At 36.5% G+C, this 17,066-nt stretch overlaps 2 protein-coding genes across 5 annotated transcripts in view; one reads left to right on the top strand and one right to left on the bottom strand.

Annotated features, from left to right (window-relative positions):
• Window positions 1-576: 576 nt before the first annotated feature.
• On the bottom strand, window positions 577-7,069 carry mpc2 (mitochondrial pyruvate carrier 2). The gene is made up of 5 exons (XM_015385381.1): window positions 6,737-7,069; window positions 4,206-4,246; window positions 3,909-3,993; window positions 3,471-3,582; window positions 577-1,519 (listed from the first exon to the last, which is right to left on the bottom strand). Exons 1-5 carry the CDS (start codon window positions 6,828-6,830, stop codon window positions 1,471-1,473), a joined length of 381 nt encoding a protein of 126 aa, XP_015240867.1. The 5' UTR covers window positions 6,831-7,069; the 3' UTR covers window positions 577-1,470.
• A 1,333-nt stretch (window positions 7,070-8,402) lies between these two features.
• Window positions 8,403-17,066, top strand: part of dcaf6 (DDB1 and CUL4 associated factor 6) — a 28,265-nt gene continuing 19,601 nt past the window's right edge. For 3 of the 4 annotated variants that reach the window (XM_015385393.1, XM_015385394.1, XM_015385395.1), the window contains exons 1-2: window positions 8,403-8,782; window positions 14,741-14,802. In XM_015385393.1, the coding sequence (XP_015240879.1) occupies window positions 8,695-8,782; window positions 14,741-14,802 (150 nt within the window). In that variant the 5' untranslated portion in view covers window positions 8,403-8,694. The remainder of the gene's footprint in view (window positions 8,783-14,740; window positions 14,803-17,066) is intronic. The other variant, XM_015385392.1, reaches the window with a different exon arrangement.

Below are 17,066 nucleotides of genomic sequence, written 5' to 3'. Positions count from 1 at the left end.
TTGTATGATTATCCCTATTAAAGACCTACAATGAAAAAATGTTGGGCAGAATCTTGTGATTGATGCTGAGGGTGAGTTTTGTCAAATTAAGCATTTATTACCGCATGTTTTTCTCCTATGAATCAAGTAATATAGCGCATACTCTCCTCGAGCTTCAAGGAAGTCAGAGCGGAGAAAGACGAGAGGAACCTTGAAGGCTGCAGGCTTTGCTTTGCATAGGCGCTCTGGAGTGGGGGGGTGGGGGTTGCAGAGGATGCTGGATTTTGACTGTTCATCCCGTTGCCTCCAAAAAAACAGCTGTGCATGACAATAACTGATTTCCCATCCTGGAAACTCAAACCTTGGATGCCCTCCACAGGCTGTTTAAATCGACTGCACGATATTAAGCTCTACAGCTCTATCAGAGCCTTACAAAGCCATGATCTCATTTGGGTTGTGACAATAAGAAGAAATCACTTTGGATAATCTGAACAGAAATCAGAAAATCTCTTTTTAAAGGAGTGTTTGTATAAAGTCCAAGGTAAACCGTCCATATTATCTTTGCAACCATTTTCATAAGAGTAAATTAACATGCCATTGTGTAAATCCCCTGTTACTGTTTCGAAGCAACAGGGCTGTTAGTTGGATTTATTAACACATAGCCATTACCAGCACACATTTCATTACAATTACCGATCATCTTTTAAATATGGTTAAACAGATAAATTACACCAATTATTGCTAAATTAAGGATTCACTGCATAAATACAGTTTGTCATATAAAAAAAAAAAAAATGCAAATCAAAGGTTTTAAGAGGAAGTCTACAGAGACGATTACAGTCTGTACCAGTGTTTGCTCGTTGACTCGCAGAGCTGCGTGCTTAAAAATATTTTCTTAACATTTCTTGCAAAAAGAAAACTATAAATCAAGGTTTGTTCTCAAACTGACTAAAAGTAAGGAATCCTTACATGGTAATCAATGTTTTAATGACTGCTGAGGTTCAGACACCTGGACTCCAATAAAATTATAAATATGTGAACGAGAAGATAAATGTGATGAAATCCTTCAATTCATGGCAACGTCCGACTTAAATCCAACAGGTGTGTGTTGGGATATTTGCTTGAGGTACTGATTGTTACATCTGAAAGATGTCAGTTGAAAAATGAAGCAAAATTTCCCAAATAGTGCACAAGATACAAAGCATAACGCCTTCGATCAGACAATGTACAATCATAAAACTTGTTAAACAAGTAGTACTTGTGCGTTGATGACCACGGTTGTTTAGCATATGTTAACTTAAAAGCAAAGTTATCTTTTTAAACCCCCTGAGGAAATGTGAAACTTAGAAAAAGGTGCATATTTCCTTCGGGGTGACCAGGCATGAAGTGGTAAAATCTGGTTATGGTGTGGATTTTTATGGAAACAGGATGGGATGGTGAGATTATGTAGAAGTCTCCCTTTGTGTCAGCAGCATGGCAGTGAGAAGATCCTCAGGACTCAGCTGCCTCTTTAGCCTTCGCCTTCTTCTCCTGCTCATAGCTGCAAAGACAAGGAAGAAAACAAGTCTAATAAATATAATGTTGCACACTTGTTGCTTGCAGCTTTCTGAGAGCTCGATGTTAAATTCGCTTTAGAGCAAATGTGTCTATTTCAAATGAAAAAGTCAAATTTTAGCCAAAATACATGCTGATTTTTAACATTAAAGAGCTAGGGGGATTTAAAAAAAAAAATTAAAATTGTGAGGAACCTCATATCACTTTTATCAAAAACTGCAGTTTAATTTAAAAAAGAATTGATTTTGAGAAGCACATCTAATCTAAAAAAAAGTATTATTAATGCATAATAACTTGAGTAAAGCACTTTAGCAACACCTGTAGTCCACAATAGGAACTGTCCTTGTGGATGCAAAACTTGAACCTTTTATTCAGCTTCCTAGAACTATTTAAAGTCACATGACTCAGAACATGGCAGCACCAATGTCTATGATTAATGCAACACTAATTAATGTATCTCAGCTTATCAGTAAGGCGGAAAATGGTTAAATTTCTCTCATAGCTTTCAATGGACTGTTATCTAATCAGAAAAGCAAATGGCTCTTTAAAGAAAAAGTTGAGAAGCACCAAACGTACTCAGTGTTTCATTTTTTTCAACTCAACCAGATGTCAGCTAATAAGACAAACACTTAACTACTACTGTGGTAATCAGTTAACCAGACAATATTTCCTCTTATTCATGTTGAAGGAAAAGGAAGAAACTGAAACTGATAAATCCAAGAGCACCAAACTCTAATGCATAGATTGTGGATGAGCACTGAATGCAGCACACCCTCAGTGGTCTAGAGCAGTGTTTCCCAACCTTTTTTTGACTTGTGTACCCCTTTGGGTGCTGAAATAAAGACCATTTTGAGACTGATCTCTGTGATCTCTTTTGTTTTGTATACACTTAGTGTATACAAAACAAAATTTCGCTTAGTACAGCTTTCCAGACAGTAAATTAACATTTCCATTAAATAACGAGCCACAGTGATCAAATGTAAAAAGTGTGGGAGATAAAAGGTAACACACAGAAGGTATTAATGTTTAATGCCTCTTGGATGACTGAGTTTTTTTTTAATTATTGTTATTTTTTTCATCTAATTTTGTACTTTTTTTTTTATCCTATTTTATATATTTTTATCCTTGCTTTTGGGCAGGTGACTATTCTCTACTGGGGAAAAGTATTTCTCTCTCCTTTAATTTGAGCATTTATTATTTGATATGTTAAACTTTCCATCTAAAAAAAATAAATAAAAATACAGCCTAAATATGTTGCCCAGAAGTTAGTAAGGAATCAGAATAAATACAAAAAGAAAATCCTATTATAAAACTGGAGCTCCTCTGAGTAACTCCCTTATAATCTCATTTAAACTTGATGAATTGAACAAAAACTATAGTCTGACTGACTTAATTAGTTTTACTTTATTTTTAATCAAATCTCCTGAGCTGCTTTAATGAGCTCTGATAGCTCAGTGTGAAAAAACAGCTGATCCCAGACTGTTCTCTACATCCAGTCTGTTCCTCTGCTTGGTTTCCATGCATGAACTCAAACATAAAAGAAAAACTTACTCATTCGTTGATAAAAGCTTATATAATTTTTACATTGGGTCCCAAAAAAGCAAAGCAGAACAGATCAGAGCCATATTTTATTTTGCTACTTAGGAAATCAAATATTTTCATATACCCCTTGCAATGCACTTTCAGACCAGCTCTGTCTATATTTCATGATTTTAAACACTTCTCCCTATAACTGATAGTGAAAGATGTTTCTCCACCCACTATATGAGTTAAAAATGATGCTGGTCTTAATATTTACTAAAGCCTTCCCAAAAGTGCTGATGGGTTTTACATCAGGGATGATTACAGACTGAAGGGGAGTAAAGTGGAGCAATGTGGCTTAAGAAATCTACCGATAAATCTTTGAACTGCACAGATTCACTAAAACACAAACACACCTCCAGATCCTGTAGAGCTGGGATGCTCCAGCACTGCCGAGGAAGAAGTTCACAGCGAAAAGGTTCCAGTTCTTTGGGATGATAACCAGGGAATACCTGGACCAGATGAGCCCTGAGAGAAGCAGCAGGAGGGTTAAACCAGATCAAAGTCTATACCCCCCACACACAAAAAGGCTGATATATGATATTTGTTTAAAGTAACACATTACAAAAGATGCACTGGGTAACCTTTAGAACAGTTTGATCAAATTATCTTTGGAGCTAAACCAACAATGATGGAACTTTTACAAGGAATTTGATCCTCGTGGTTTGTTGCATTTCTTAAGCTAATTGAGGGATAATAAAAATAGAGGGGGGGTAAAATGTACCTCATGGAGGGAGATCAATTTGTTAATTCTGGTTAAATTTATGTTTCAAAATGAAGCCACTAAAACCCACCTGTGGCTGTCAGCACTGCAGACTGGGATGTACTGAGCTTGTCTGCTGGTCGGGTCATATCAGCCAAACCGGCCCCAACCAGGCCCTGGGTTGGAAAAATAAAAGCATGTTTTCTGTTAGCTTTAACTTTGAACCCTGAAATTGTAATAGATCTGAAGTACACAGTGTTTATTGGCTTAGCATGTGATCAGAGGGTGATCAGCTTTGTTTAAAGGTGTTACAAGCTAACAAAGCTTAGGAACAACCTGTGTTTTTGTACACGGGTGTACAGATGAATGTGTGTGAAAGTGCACTCACCCATTTAAACATCGGAGCCCAGAAAAAAACTGTTTTTGGACCTGGAGAGACACAGCAAGAGGGAAAACATGAGGTGTGGGAATTATGAAGGTGCTACATTGTTTAATTTCCAGTTTGGGTCACAGCGATGCCTAAATAACACCCATAGACCAGCTGCTGGTGTCAAAGTTGCCAGTTAAAATAAAAAAAAACTTGGACTTATCTTCTATTGTACAGACTATACAGAACCTGATCCAGTTGTTTCAGGTCACAGATTATGGTTATTTCTAATTGACCAAGTGATTTTTGTTTAATTGTTTATTATCGCTATCTGTTTGATAAATTGCCCTTCAGGACCTTTAAATCTATACATCAGAATAAGAACACTGTACAAAAAACATTACTTTATAGATCAAAATACTAGATTATCTCTACTAGCACTTGGGCTACATGTTGATATTCTGTTTTGAATTATAACAATAGAGCACAGTTTGACCAAATAAGCTACATTAGCACTTTTTATTTGCCGTTTACAGCAAAAGAGGAGAAACACTGAAGGAATAATTACTGGTCTCTAAAAGACACATGAGATATTACAGTATAAAACACTTTAGGAAGACTTCAACTCATGGATAGCTGTGGTAACTTTTGGTAGTTAGTCCAAGAAAATGAATCAACAAGCTTGCATTAATACTTTCTGTATAGACTCAAAAAAAATAAAAAATAAAAAAATCAACTTTAACCAAATATCAGCTTTGAGTTATTTACAGCAGCAAGTAATTTTATTTTGTGAATGTTGTGTTGCAAAACACGTGGGGAGTTTATGCTTTGGAGTAGGCTGTTTAAATAAACTTTAATTTACCATCCTTGAAACATATCGTCTGCAAGAAAAAAACAAAACAAAAAAAAGCTTCAAAGTAAGAGAAAAATGTAATCAATCTTTATTTTTTATTTAAGTTTTATTTAAGTTTTCTACTTCACCGGTGAAAGAGGTGCACTGCATTTATGATCAGACATGATCAGAAAGAAATTTACTGACTTAACAAGTAGAGATTCTTAATGTATTTCCAATATGGCAAAACCTTTGTACTTTAGTTAAAAGACTAAAAATGATGTGTTATAGGACATGTGTTAGGACAGCAGCAGCACCACAAAGTTAAAAGTTAAGCAAGTTACACTGGACAATAATTAAAAGCATTTCCTTGATTTCACAGTTGTTTTCCCTCCAGACTTTAATGTGTCTCAACAGATCAAACCACATAGTTTAACCATCTGTCATTCTTGTTTCTTGGAAATACCACTCTGTTCTGACTGAGTCAGTCTTCTTCCTGAGACTGAAAGCCGCTGCTAGTGCTGTCAAACGTTGCAAGCTAAACTAAAAGTAGGAGGTCCGTCACTGCAAATGATGTTGGAGGGAGGTGGCTTTTGTCGCCACCCTCACTACCTGCTAAGAAAGTATGTCCTTGAATAAAACAACTCTATAAACTGAAGGCCAGAGAGTCCACAGTGACATTGGTCTCACCTGAATCTCCCCTTCAGTAAACTTTAAGACAACCTCAGTGTCGAGGTCACTAAATATTAGATACACATTCAGGATTATTAAAGTGGGCGAATTAAAACCATACTAATTTATTTGTTTTTGGACAAAACAGATTGTATTTCTATGGAGGAAAAAAAGGTGTCATGTTGGCAGATGTTCCTATAATTACGCTGCCCTTATTGATCGACACTTTATATACACAAAAATATAAAGACGTGAGAAAAGGTCTGTTTTTTTAAATCACTTCATTGAATTTAGAGGTCACTTAAATATTTTTGCGGTGTTTACAAACAGATGCAAACCTGATAAATCACAATCTTGGGTCGTTTTTAAATGTTCCTTAAATCTACTTAGAAAATATTTGATTCACATGCCATCGTATGGTCATATTAAAATTCAACCCAAGACTTTAGAATAGCTAAGTATTTTTCTAACACCTCTGACAGGTGGTTAACTAGAATTTTTAAAAATATTTTTGTTTCACATTCCTTCCAAATGGCAAAAAGGAGGTTGAGCATTTAGACAAGCCTTTTTTTGTGTGCAAATATTCGAATTTCTATCAAATCTCTAAAAAAACTGAACCAACTAAATGGTTAAAAAGTTCAAATTTTGAATACAAAGTGGGTTTAAAACTCCAGTGTTTTGTCACAGAAGAAAAAAATATAATTTGAAAATACATCTTATGTTTGCAGCATTCCTCAAACTAAAAGTGCCTAGTAGTTTGAATGAGCTAAATGTTGTCAAACCAGACCTAAAGCAGCCTCAAGGTTAGAAACTGATTGATTCTTAACAAAACCTTTAGAGTCCAAAAAGATTAAATCTGGGTAGAGCAGATTTAGTAATCTAAGAGTAAGATTACCAGATGAAATCTACGATTTTGCGTTAAATTGAGGAGATTAGACAGCAGCTGCTGTTGTTTTCTATGTAGGATGCGCTCTGTATACATAAACATCCACAGCTGGACCAACAGCAACACTTTGTTTGCATCATCATGAGACTGGACAGACTTTACCTGCCGGGTGGTTGTAGAAGGGTCTCAGTTTGGCGGGCAGTATGTGCTCGATCCGGTCCAAAATCCTGTGGTAGGACGCCCTGAGCGCAGCCATGATCAGACCTATTCAAACTAAGAAGCTAGCTAGCTATAAAACTGTTCGCTTGTCGTTTATCTGCGTTAAGCGGCCGTAACGTGGAACTAAACGTTTCTTAATGTGGTTGAAACGAAGGGTGGGACAGTTTAGAGACCAGAGAGGATGCTACCGTCCTACTGACGACCTTTCCCCGGCAGAAGCTGCTGCTGCTAGCTGTCAGTAGCTTTCCCCTGACCGCCACGACGAGGTGACTTTCTGTTCGACTGTGCCTTCCGCGTGATGGGCGGGTTTACGCTGATCCAGGCTCCTGATTGGTGCGGACGGTGACAGCTCTAATATGATTGGCTGACGATCGGGATCGTTAGGTTTCCCTCAAAATTTACCAGAGGGGGTGGAGACAAAGCTTATTAAAATATTTACAGTATTACAGTTATTTTTTTAGTATTATAAATATGATCGCTTTTTTATTTCAATTAATTAAAGGGGAACACATATCCTTTACATTATAGCAACATTTCATAGGAGCGTATTTGTGATTTTCTAACAGAAAGCGAAGGGAAAAAGTATGTGTGGTTTGTTAAATTTTTTTCCCTCCACAAATAAAATCTGAAAAATTTTAGATAATTTTGTATTAACCTCACAGTTAATATTTTAGGACCTATCTTCACTGCACTTAAAGGTGCAAGACAAGAGAAATATCCATGCAGTGTGATTGTGTCATCACATTGTTGTACTGTGAATAAATCAATTAGGAAGATGAGCTTTTATCTCAATAAACATTTTTTCATGCAGGCCAACCTTCATATAAATGCAATACTTTATATTTGCTTAACATGATTTTTTTCCCCCAAGGAATGTACAGCAGTTCGAGTTGTATAGAATTGGATTAATATTTAAATACAGAAATATAAGTAAGAATAAAAAAGAAACCCAAATCAGTAGTGTCATGGTAATTTTAAAGGTGCTATGATAAATCATTGGATAGACAAATCTTTGCATGAAATAAGGTTTGCATAAACCCTTGCATAAACTAAGGGGATTGAGAGTCAACAATGCATTAAGATTTCATTTTGCATGTAAAACATAATCTTTATAATCTTTTGTGCACTGTAATAATGACAGAGTTTCTCTTTTCAAATGTATTTTTGATGTATTTTTGTTTGAAACAGAAATTTTATTTGCATTATTTTTTATTGTAAATGTTTGTATGAAGGAGGCAGTTTGCACTTTGGTTAAATTGATAGAAACCCTTAATTTATTCTCCTGTAATCAGTTTTATTCATAAGACCACACAGAGTATTTCAGGTTCAGAAAGTAAAAGCATGTAAAGAGGTTAGTTTCAACCATTTGTAATTACAATTTATAGCATAGACATAAAATAAAAATAATCTAGGGTCGTTCATAAAATAAGTATACTAATAATTATTGCTCTCAATTTATTTAAATACATTTTCAATGTGTTTTAGTATATATAAGGTAGAGTTTGTGTTTACAAACAATCGAACAGCAAATTTCTTTATGGCGTGTAAAACGAGCGCACCCAAAGTCTTTGTAGAAATCACGCAAACTCTCGCGTTGTTTCGATCCAGCTGACCGCTATCCGCAGAAAGAAATAAACCAGGCTAGGCTAGAGAGGCAGAGTTTGGATCTAGTGGAGCAGGAACACAGGTCGTGTGGATTCTGAGGGACGGACGGAGGGTTCGGACTGGGGCGACCCCCCCCTCCTCCTCCACGGCGATGCTGAGGGCCGCCAGCAGCTAACAGCGACACGACAGAAGGAGACCGAAGTGGATGGAAACCCGACAAAAGGCGACGTCGTCCGAGGAAGGGTTAGCTTAGTTTAGATGTTATTGTCAGCTAAAAACAAACCCACTTGGTCGCAATGTCCTGTACTGGGAACCTGGTTTGGGATGTTAATAGACGTCTAATTGGAATCGGCGAGCCTAACTCCATCAGAACCAACTATTTAGGTAAGAGCAGAACAACAAGTCGCTAAGCTAACGCTGACATATGTGACAGGACGTGTTGATTTGTTTGTTTTTGGAGGAATCGGAAGCGCAGCAGTTTGACTCCTGCTCTAGTCAAATGAAGTTGTCAATTGAGTGTTTTGCTTTCTAATATCCATCAGTTTAGCCTCTTTATTGAAATCGAAACAGGTCAGCTGCTTTCCAGAACACTTCTGAATAAAGTATAGATTTAACCCATAACAATGTGTCAGTGTGCCAGGATGCAGATCCCATTACTTTGTGAAGATCCAGTTTCATCATCACAGATCATTTAACTACTTGATGCATAAGCAATAAATCCAGATCATTAACGATATATATATATATTTTTAGCACCTTTCAAAACAGAGTTGCTAAGTGCTTTACATGCATTGCATAAAAAAATCAAAACATCTTATCATTCTAATCTAATCAGAACATTTAAATGGTATACAATAAAAAGAATGCATACAATTAACAGTTTAAAGTAAAACACAGAAATTAGGTTTTAAAAGAGATTTAAAAGCAGACATTAAAGATGTGCACTGGCTATATTTTCCAAAAGGGGACAAAAGTAGTTGATGTTTTGCTACAATAGGGCTTTTGCCAGAGGTCAAAGCTGCTAAATATCCCTATTTATCTGCACAACTTACATTTTGTGAATGAAGAAGTAAAAGAAGGAAAAAAAATAATTTAAAAAAACCTCTTTAAGCATCTTATCAAACAAAGCATCCCCGATCACTGATTAGAAATATATAAATATGGGGGTTATGCAGGGGCTCACTGGTATCTTATTAGAATTGAAGATGTCCTTCCATGATAAAACAAATGTCTCTTAGAAATACTAGAGCTATACAAGCATCCAAAACCAGTGAAGCGGATTTCAATGAATGAAAACAAATCTGAGTTTGCATTGGCATACCTCATTTAAAGAAATAGAAATTAGCAAAATGATCCAATTTCCCTTGACTTCTGAGGCTGGCTTAAAAATTTGATGATTAGATGAAATTACATTTAAAATAGTGCAAAGGTGGGGTAATATAGCATTCCTTTGGTATTATAACTCAATAAAATACAACGGTTATATGGTTTTCTGCAAACATGTTCAAACAAAATTCATAATATGAGCAGCTTTTATTAATAACAGAAAGGCAACGAGTATCAATATAGCAGAAATACTATGAGATTGAGATTGAGTTTCAATAATATGATTAAATAATATTATATAATAAATGTATTTGCTTTTATAAATTGATATTTTGACCTGTAGATTTAAGCAAAATTTTTCAGAAAAATTGTTTCTAGTAAATTAACTTTTTTCTGGAAAACGTTTTTGCCATTCTTTTCTATGTTTATCTGCTTTACGGAGAAGTTCCTTAAAACATTAAAACCTTCAGTGTCAAGTGGAGCTCTCTAAAGGTCAAAACTACATGTTTACATTTTCAAATATCTCTAAATGACCAGGGCAAAGTGTTTCAGCAACAGGTGGGGGTGGGGTATTGCTTCTCATCACTGCGGAAAGGAAATATCAGGTTTCTCAGACATTTTCCATTTTCCTCTCTGGCATCTCTTTAACAAGCTAAAACAATTTAATGGAAAATTTGAACAGTTAGCAGACTTTTAACCAGCTTCATCATGTCACTTGTTAAGAATCCAGCTTGTTTTATCGCTTGAAATCTTGTTCTAATCTTATGAGTATGTCTTTACTGATATTTTGTATATAGGGACAGTTTTTCTTTATAAATCTCATTTTAAGGGTTAAAATATGTAAAGCTCACAGTTTAAAAACACTAACTCTGATTGCAATTCCAGTTTAAGGCTCTTTTAATTATTTAAAATAAAAGCCTGTTTTTTACTTTCATTCCTTTTTTCGTTTCTGCTTTGGTTGGATGAGCAACGCAGATCACCCTGAGCAGCGGAAACCGTAGAGACGGGCGCTGTCAGGAAAGCAGTCCATCTTAAGGACTTGTGTCAAACTGTCCCCACAGAGGCCTGAATGAAGAGGTGGAGCTGGTGCCTCAGTGGTTTAGTCAGTGCTGTATTTAGCCTGGCTGAGATAAACTCAGAGCTGTGTTTGTGCACGGGCAGAGGATGCATGCAGGGATGTGTGGGTCACACCTCCTATCAGATATATTTAGCGTTAAGAACAGTGGGAGGTAACAAGCTGTGGTGCATCAGAAGGTGAAACGAGGAGATCAACAGCAAAGGTTAAACAATGGTGGGGTCTAAGTTGGTTCAAATCTTGAAGGTTTGGTGAATATTTAAGGATTATATTATATATTAGCTTCATGCAACAGTTGAACGGATTAAGAATGTTCGTGTTTAAAGATGTCTTTAGCTCCTCTTAGTAACTTTATGTTTTTTAACCCCCATTAAAACCAAATAAAATGGCCTTTTTGTAACAATGACTGGAGGAGGGAAAATTTAACATAGTTTTACAAATCTGGGCAGCAGGCTTTTAGCTAGCCAGCTGTACAGCTTTATATTGTACGGCCTTTTTTTCCACCAGAAACTTCGCTCAATTATTAAAAATCTGCCGATCCGATTGTCACTAACCGATCCATCCCGGAAGTACAATCCATACCATCAGCTCATTTGTGCAACCAGATATACATCTTGGTCGCCCTCGATTTTATTTTGTAAAATAGACCTAAATTGCGTTTTCTCTTCCCAAAATTATTAAGCATACTAAACTATAGTGTGTTAAAGGTTAATAACGATATCCTGATAAATAAATACGGTAGCTTAAAATCCTTTCTGCTTTATCACTCGTCTGTGCCTTATTGGTATCAGAAATGCAATCCTATTCTACTTCCAGGAGCTAAGATTTTCGGCTTTGGATTTAAACATAAATCTAGTTTTATTTAGTTTAATTTTTTCCTATGGTATTAACTTAATGGTATACTTATCTAAAGAATAAAAAAAACTAAAAATTAGATAATCGTGGTTTAATCATATTTAGCGGACTGCTCTGAGCATGTCCGATGATGACGTCAGAAAAGCAGTTTAACTGAGAAAATGTTCAAAGATGTAGTGTAGCATTCTTTAATGTTTTAAGGATAGAAATAAGTACTTTTAGTACCTTATTACATTATTTAAGACGACCTGGATGAATATCTGCTTGCAGATGCACAAATGAGCAGATCGTAAGGATCTTGCTTCCGGTGCGGATCGGGTAGTGACAAGTAGCCTCAAATAACAAAAATGGTGCAGGAACCGTGCAGGGAGGCAGAGTCACTTGACCAAGTGGGGGCGAAAAGTATAGATCATCTGTCCGAAAGGTCAGTTGACTGAATTGAGTGTATTGTACACCAAACAGAGATCTGTTTCCAAACAAAATTTCTTTTTGTTTTTACACTTGTGTAAACAAAATGACAAATAAAATCTGTCTAAGTCATATAGTCCCTGCTCTGTATAAAGATTGAGGGATCCAGGGTTTAGGGCGGACGATTGGAGACAGCCTTTGTTTAGTTCTTTGTGGTTGTCTTAAAGTGATGATGCAAAGCGGATGTTTTTCCTCTTCTTGTTGCTACATGTGCTTGGCATATCTTTAAGCGTTTGTAGGACATCGTCTCCCTTGAAACCCAAATATTTACAATAAAAAATGATGTGCTGTTTTTTATTTTTTAAACTATGGCTGTGTCCGAATGTCTGCCCCAGTCTGTATAGGGCTCTATATGTGGTTACGCCATTTTAAATGAGTGTCTGATCATCCAGTGGATGAAAAAGTAGTGGACTCAAAATTTCCCACAATGCACCTCGAAAACTAGTGATCATTCATGATCACTAGATGAGCAGATATATCCCGGAATACTTTGCGAGGAGAGTGCACCTCGCAAAGCATTATGGGATTTGTTGTCGCTACCCGACAGTGGTGACAAATAACAATGATGGCGCAGGCACTGTGGAGCGAAAAGTAGCGATCATCTGTTCCTTTGATCAGTTAACTGAGTTCCCCATAAAGTCCACTATATAGTCCCCTCTCTATATAGTGATTGAGGGATTTAGGGGTTAGGGTGGACATTTGGAAACGGCCTATGAGTTCTTCTTTGGTAACATTTTCCACCATTGGTCATACTCTTAACTGTTGTAGTACTTAGCATGGAGTCTAGGCAGTGGGTGGGGATCTAATGTAGAGATCCATCAGATTGGAATTAAATACTTTCATTATTTCATTTGATTGGTCAAATACTTCATGTTTTTGTGTGATTGATAAAACTCCGATGTACAACATAAATGCAACAATAATGCATGTTCCCTTTCGCATAGGCTGTTATCACTCTGACAATTAGGTTTTTGACTTACTGTGCACTCTCACGGTGTATGCCAGTAATGTATTTTGGGAACTAAGCATCATGGGTGCTTCTAGACAAGGGGCAATAGGGGCCAGTGCTCCTCTAGAACGGATGCTGGCCCTTTTACTGAGAAAAAAAAAGCTGCAAAAATTTAAAAAAAGGTATTTTCTCCCTGAAATGGGTTATATAACCTTGATTTAAGCCGGTAGGTTAGACGATTTGCAGATAAATATGATAATTTATGTTTACAAAAAAGAAAAAAAAAAATTCTTTCAAGTGCGTAGTATCTAATTATCCTGTTTTAAGGGGCAACATCCTTCAAAATTATCCTCTTTTTGGCAGATAGTCTTATTTACTTGCACAAATTAAGGGCACTTGCGCTGAATTTTAAGAAACTTTAACTTTTTTAGATCAGTTTTTTGCAGCATAATACTAAAACAGTTTCTTATGATGATATGCCTTGATAAACAAGACCAGAAATGATTTGTCCCATAGAACAATTCCATATTTCTTCTTGATTTTACTTGAGCAATTATTGAGAAATTACAGGTCTGTAGCTCATTTAATAAACCATAAAAAGAGCTCTTGCTCTGTCCTATGTTTGTATGTCATTCTATTGCTTTTTGCCCCATGAAAAAACACCCACCCCACCCTGGCCCCCTTGGTAAATTATGTCTTAAACCACCACTTGTAAGAATTGAAGTTATATATGTTCTAAAGATATTAACACTTATGATAATGATGAAAATGGCTGATAAAAAGAATTTACAATTTAGTAATAATAAAAAAAAATGTTTTATGGACAATATAGATGCATGTAACTACAGTGAATTGACAGAAACACTGCTCATAAACTAACTGCAGCAGAGCTGCTAAGGAAAGAGATCATATTAAACTGCGTTAATATATTGCTAAACGCAGTGCAGTAACTGTTTTTAATTGCAAAATAAATGCACCAGGGAGTGTTATCACAGATCCTTCCTCCCAGCAGCTGTAAGCCTTTATAACCACCATTGCTACCAACAACCCCAATAAGTTGTTACATTCATGCTGATTTTGCACAGTTTCTATCTTGCTCATGCTGCTGTCATTTGGCACATCTCTGATGTTGCTGTATAGTGTATATCTGTTTTACATCAATAATAAGTTAGTACAAGTTCGTATTTATGTGTTCAGAATTTGCCAATCTTTAGTGTAATAAACTGTGTTGAACGGTCCAATTCTGACTCTCACATCGAACTAATTTACATGTGATTTGAGGACTGGGCTGAAAGGATCTCCCAAGTCACCCAGACTCCTGATTTAAAAAGCCATTTGTGCAAGTCCAGTTATATTTTTGAGAAAAGTCGTAGAGTTCAAAGTAGAAAGACCACATCCCTGCATGTATTTAAGAAACGTGGTTCCTTCCTTATAAATAAAATCCAAAACCTACATAAATTCAACCATTATAGTAGAGACCAACAAGGGATCGCATTGTCCTCCTGTTTTTTTAGGCAAGCAGCAGCATTATTTCTGCTAAACCAGCTGCAAACAAAACGGCATGAATAATTCAGGAAACACTACAGAATTACAAGAATTACTAATTTTAAATGTCTGTTCCAGCTCTCAGTGCTGGTTTTGAAAGCTTTCTTGTTTGCCATTTCTACAGGTAGAAGAGAATTTGTCCAGAGGCTCAAACTAGAAGCGACACTCAACGTCCACGATGGTTGTGTAAGTGTCCTGCATTTCTGAATTTTTTTTTTTTTTCCTACTTTCTTTTTTGTGTCCCGGTTTATTTTGTCCTGCAGGAAAGCACATAGTAAGTTGTTTTTCCCTTCAGTTGGTATGTAAACTGGAGCAGCTCTCTGGCTGCAGGTCAGGTGGGTTGATGCCTCTGAGAAACCTGAGGCTGACAGATCGGTCGCACAGCTCGTCACACCATCAGCCTGCATTTCAGTGCATCTAAAGCTCAACAGCAACACTTACATGACCTGCAATAGCTGCTTTATTTATTTTTTTTTATACATCAACTTTTAACTTTGTAATACAAGGTCACACACAGTGTCCTTAAGAAGTAATTGGATCACTCAAATTTTCACATTTTTGATATTCAACAGGGTACACAACAAATGTCCAAATAGAAATCTGAAAAGTGTGGTGTGCATTTTTCTCTTTATTCCTTTTCTTATAAAGGTTCTTCTAAATAAAATGCAGTACAACCTTTTTAAAGCTGATGTTGCCTTTTTCCCCCATTTATATATTAAAAATCACAAATCAAACAAAACATTATCAAAAGATGGTTATGTGATCTCAGTGAATGGCTGCTGAATGCCTTAATGAATCCCTAAAGGCATGCACCTAATGCCGACCAAAAATATCAGCCAGCCGATTTATGGGTCCATCTCTGATTAGAAGCCTCTAAATCTGTAACCAGTTGCCTTGTCTGTCATAAACTCTGAAAAATCATCAATTGCTCTGTGAGTAAACATGATTCCCACAGCTCTGGTGTAGAAATCTCCCCACAGAACATCTTTCAGATCCTCTTTCAAGTTTCCTATAAGTCAAGTGGAGGACACAGTGGGAACAATGTGCTCTACAGTCAGATGAGAGCAAATTAAACTTCCTGATATGCATAAAAATAACTGTTTCTGACAGACCCTTTGAACTGTGCAACACCCTGAACACATCAGAAACCTGGAAGTGGTGGCAGCATCATGCTGTGGGGAATTACTCAGAAAACAACAGACAACATCAATGATAATCAGAAAAATAACAGACTCATTTATAATAACCAATGTTTTACATGAACTTCAAAAATGTTCTAAGATCAAATAAAATAATAATTTAGAGACAGGAAACCTCTGCATGCTCAGCTGATATTTATTTTTTGGACTTTATAGCAACACTGCCGACATCACTCCTACTCCTGTAGCGCAGCGTCTGCTACTCTGCTTGCAGACGCTTTTGTATGTGGGATACAAATGCTGCTGCATAGAAATACTGGAGGCGAATACAGTAGATGTGTGCTTCAATGAACATGCTTATATCAGAGATTTTAGATGCCGCCTATTATAATCCTATTACAGGTACTCGTTTTTTGCTGATATCAGACAGATTCCTGATAACAGTGATTGGGACATTAGTAATTAAAGATAAAGATGAAATAATTAGTTGGTACCCAATCAGTTCAGGATTGGTGAAAAAGTAAAAACCAAGATTCCTACTTAAGCTAGAAATGGAAACATTCGAAGATAAAGTATTTTAAGTGAACAGTTAAGCTACTAAAATATGCCTTTTTTCTGTAAAAAAAAACAGTTTCTCTACCAGATCAGATGGATTCTGTTTTTATTTTTTCCCCGTGTCATCTTGAAAATGGGATGTTCAGTGGTGATGAGTCAAACATGACAAGATGGAACCATGATGCCGCTCACACTGAGTCTGGTTCTGCTGGAGGTTTCTTCCCATTAAAAGGGAGTTTTTCCTCTCCACTGTCGCTTGGTGTGAGGGATTGCCTTCGAGTCAATGAGTCGATGCAATCAACTGGTTTTCCTGAGACAGAAAACTTTGAACCAATCTGACTGGATGATCTGGTTGAACTGTAAAGTGCCTTGAGATGTGTTTTGAACTTGCGCTATATAAATAAACTGAATTGAATTAAATCAGCTAATAAGTGTGCGTTGGTTTTCTGCTGCAGAGCTGTGGGGTTGTTATGCAGTCCAGCTCTTGAGTAATCTCACTGATGGCTGGTTTGTCACGACGGCGAGCTGAACGAGGCTGCAGGTCCTGATGAAATATTGATCCAAAGAGTGGAAACAAAACAAAGAGCTGATGCTTTTTTCTGCTGTTACTGGGAACATAGAACCTCAGAGTGATTCCTTTTCAGTTGGATCCAAGTGTAAAATCAGAAGCCAGATTTATTCTTTCTATTCTTTTTTACATTTTTTTTTATCTGTTCTCAAAAAAATATGTGAGCAAAAATGGTTCATTAGTTATAA

Source organism: Cyprinodon variegatus, unplaced genomic scaffold, assembly GCF_000732505.1.
Source record: "Cyprinodon variegatus isolate N-32 unplaced genomic scaffold, C_variegatus-1.0 Scaffold337, whole genome shotgun sequence".
NCBI classification, from domain to species: domain Eukaryota; kingdom Metazoa; phylum Chordata; class Actinopteri; order Cyprinodontiformes; family Cyprinodontidae; genus Cyprinodon; species Cyprinodon variegatus.
This window is presented reverse-complemented; position numbering and strand designations above follow the sequence as displayed.

Excerpts from the sequence above, each read along its gene's own strand:
- mpc2 (XM_015385381.1), bottom strand. The coding sequence starts at position 6,830 with ATGGCTGCGCTCAGGGCGTCCTACCACAGGATTTTGGACCGGATCGAG. Across the intron at positions 3,994-4,205 it reads GGGCTCCGATGTTTAAATGG|GGCCTGGTTGGGGCCGGTTT; the intron begins GTGAGTGCACTT and ends TTTCCAACCCAG. Across the intron at positions 3,583-3,908 it reads TGCAGTGCTGACAGCCACAG|GGCTCATCTGGTCCAGGTAT; the intron begins GTGGGTTTTAGT and ends TGCTTCTCTCAG.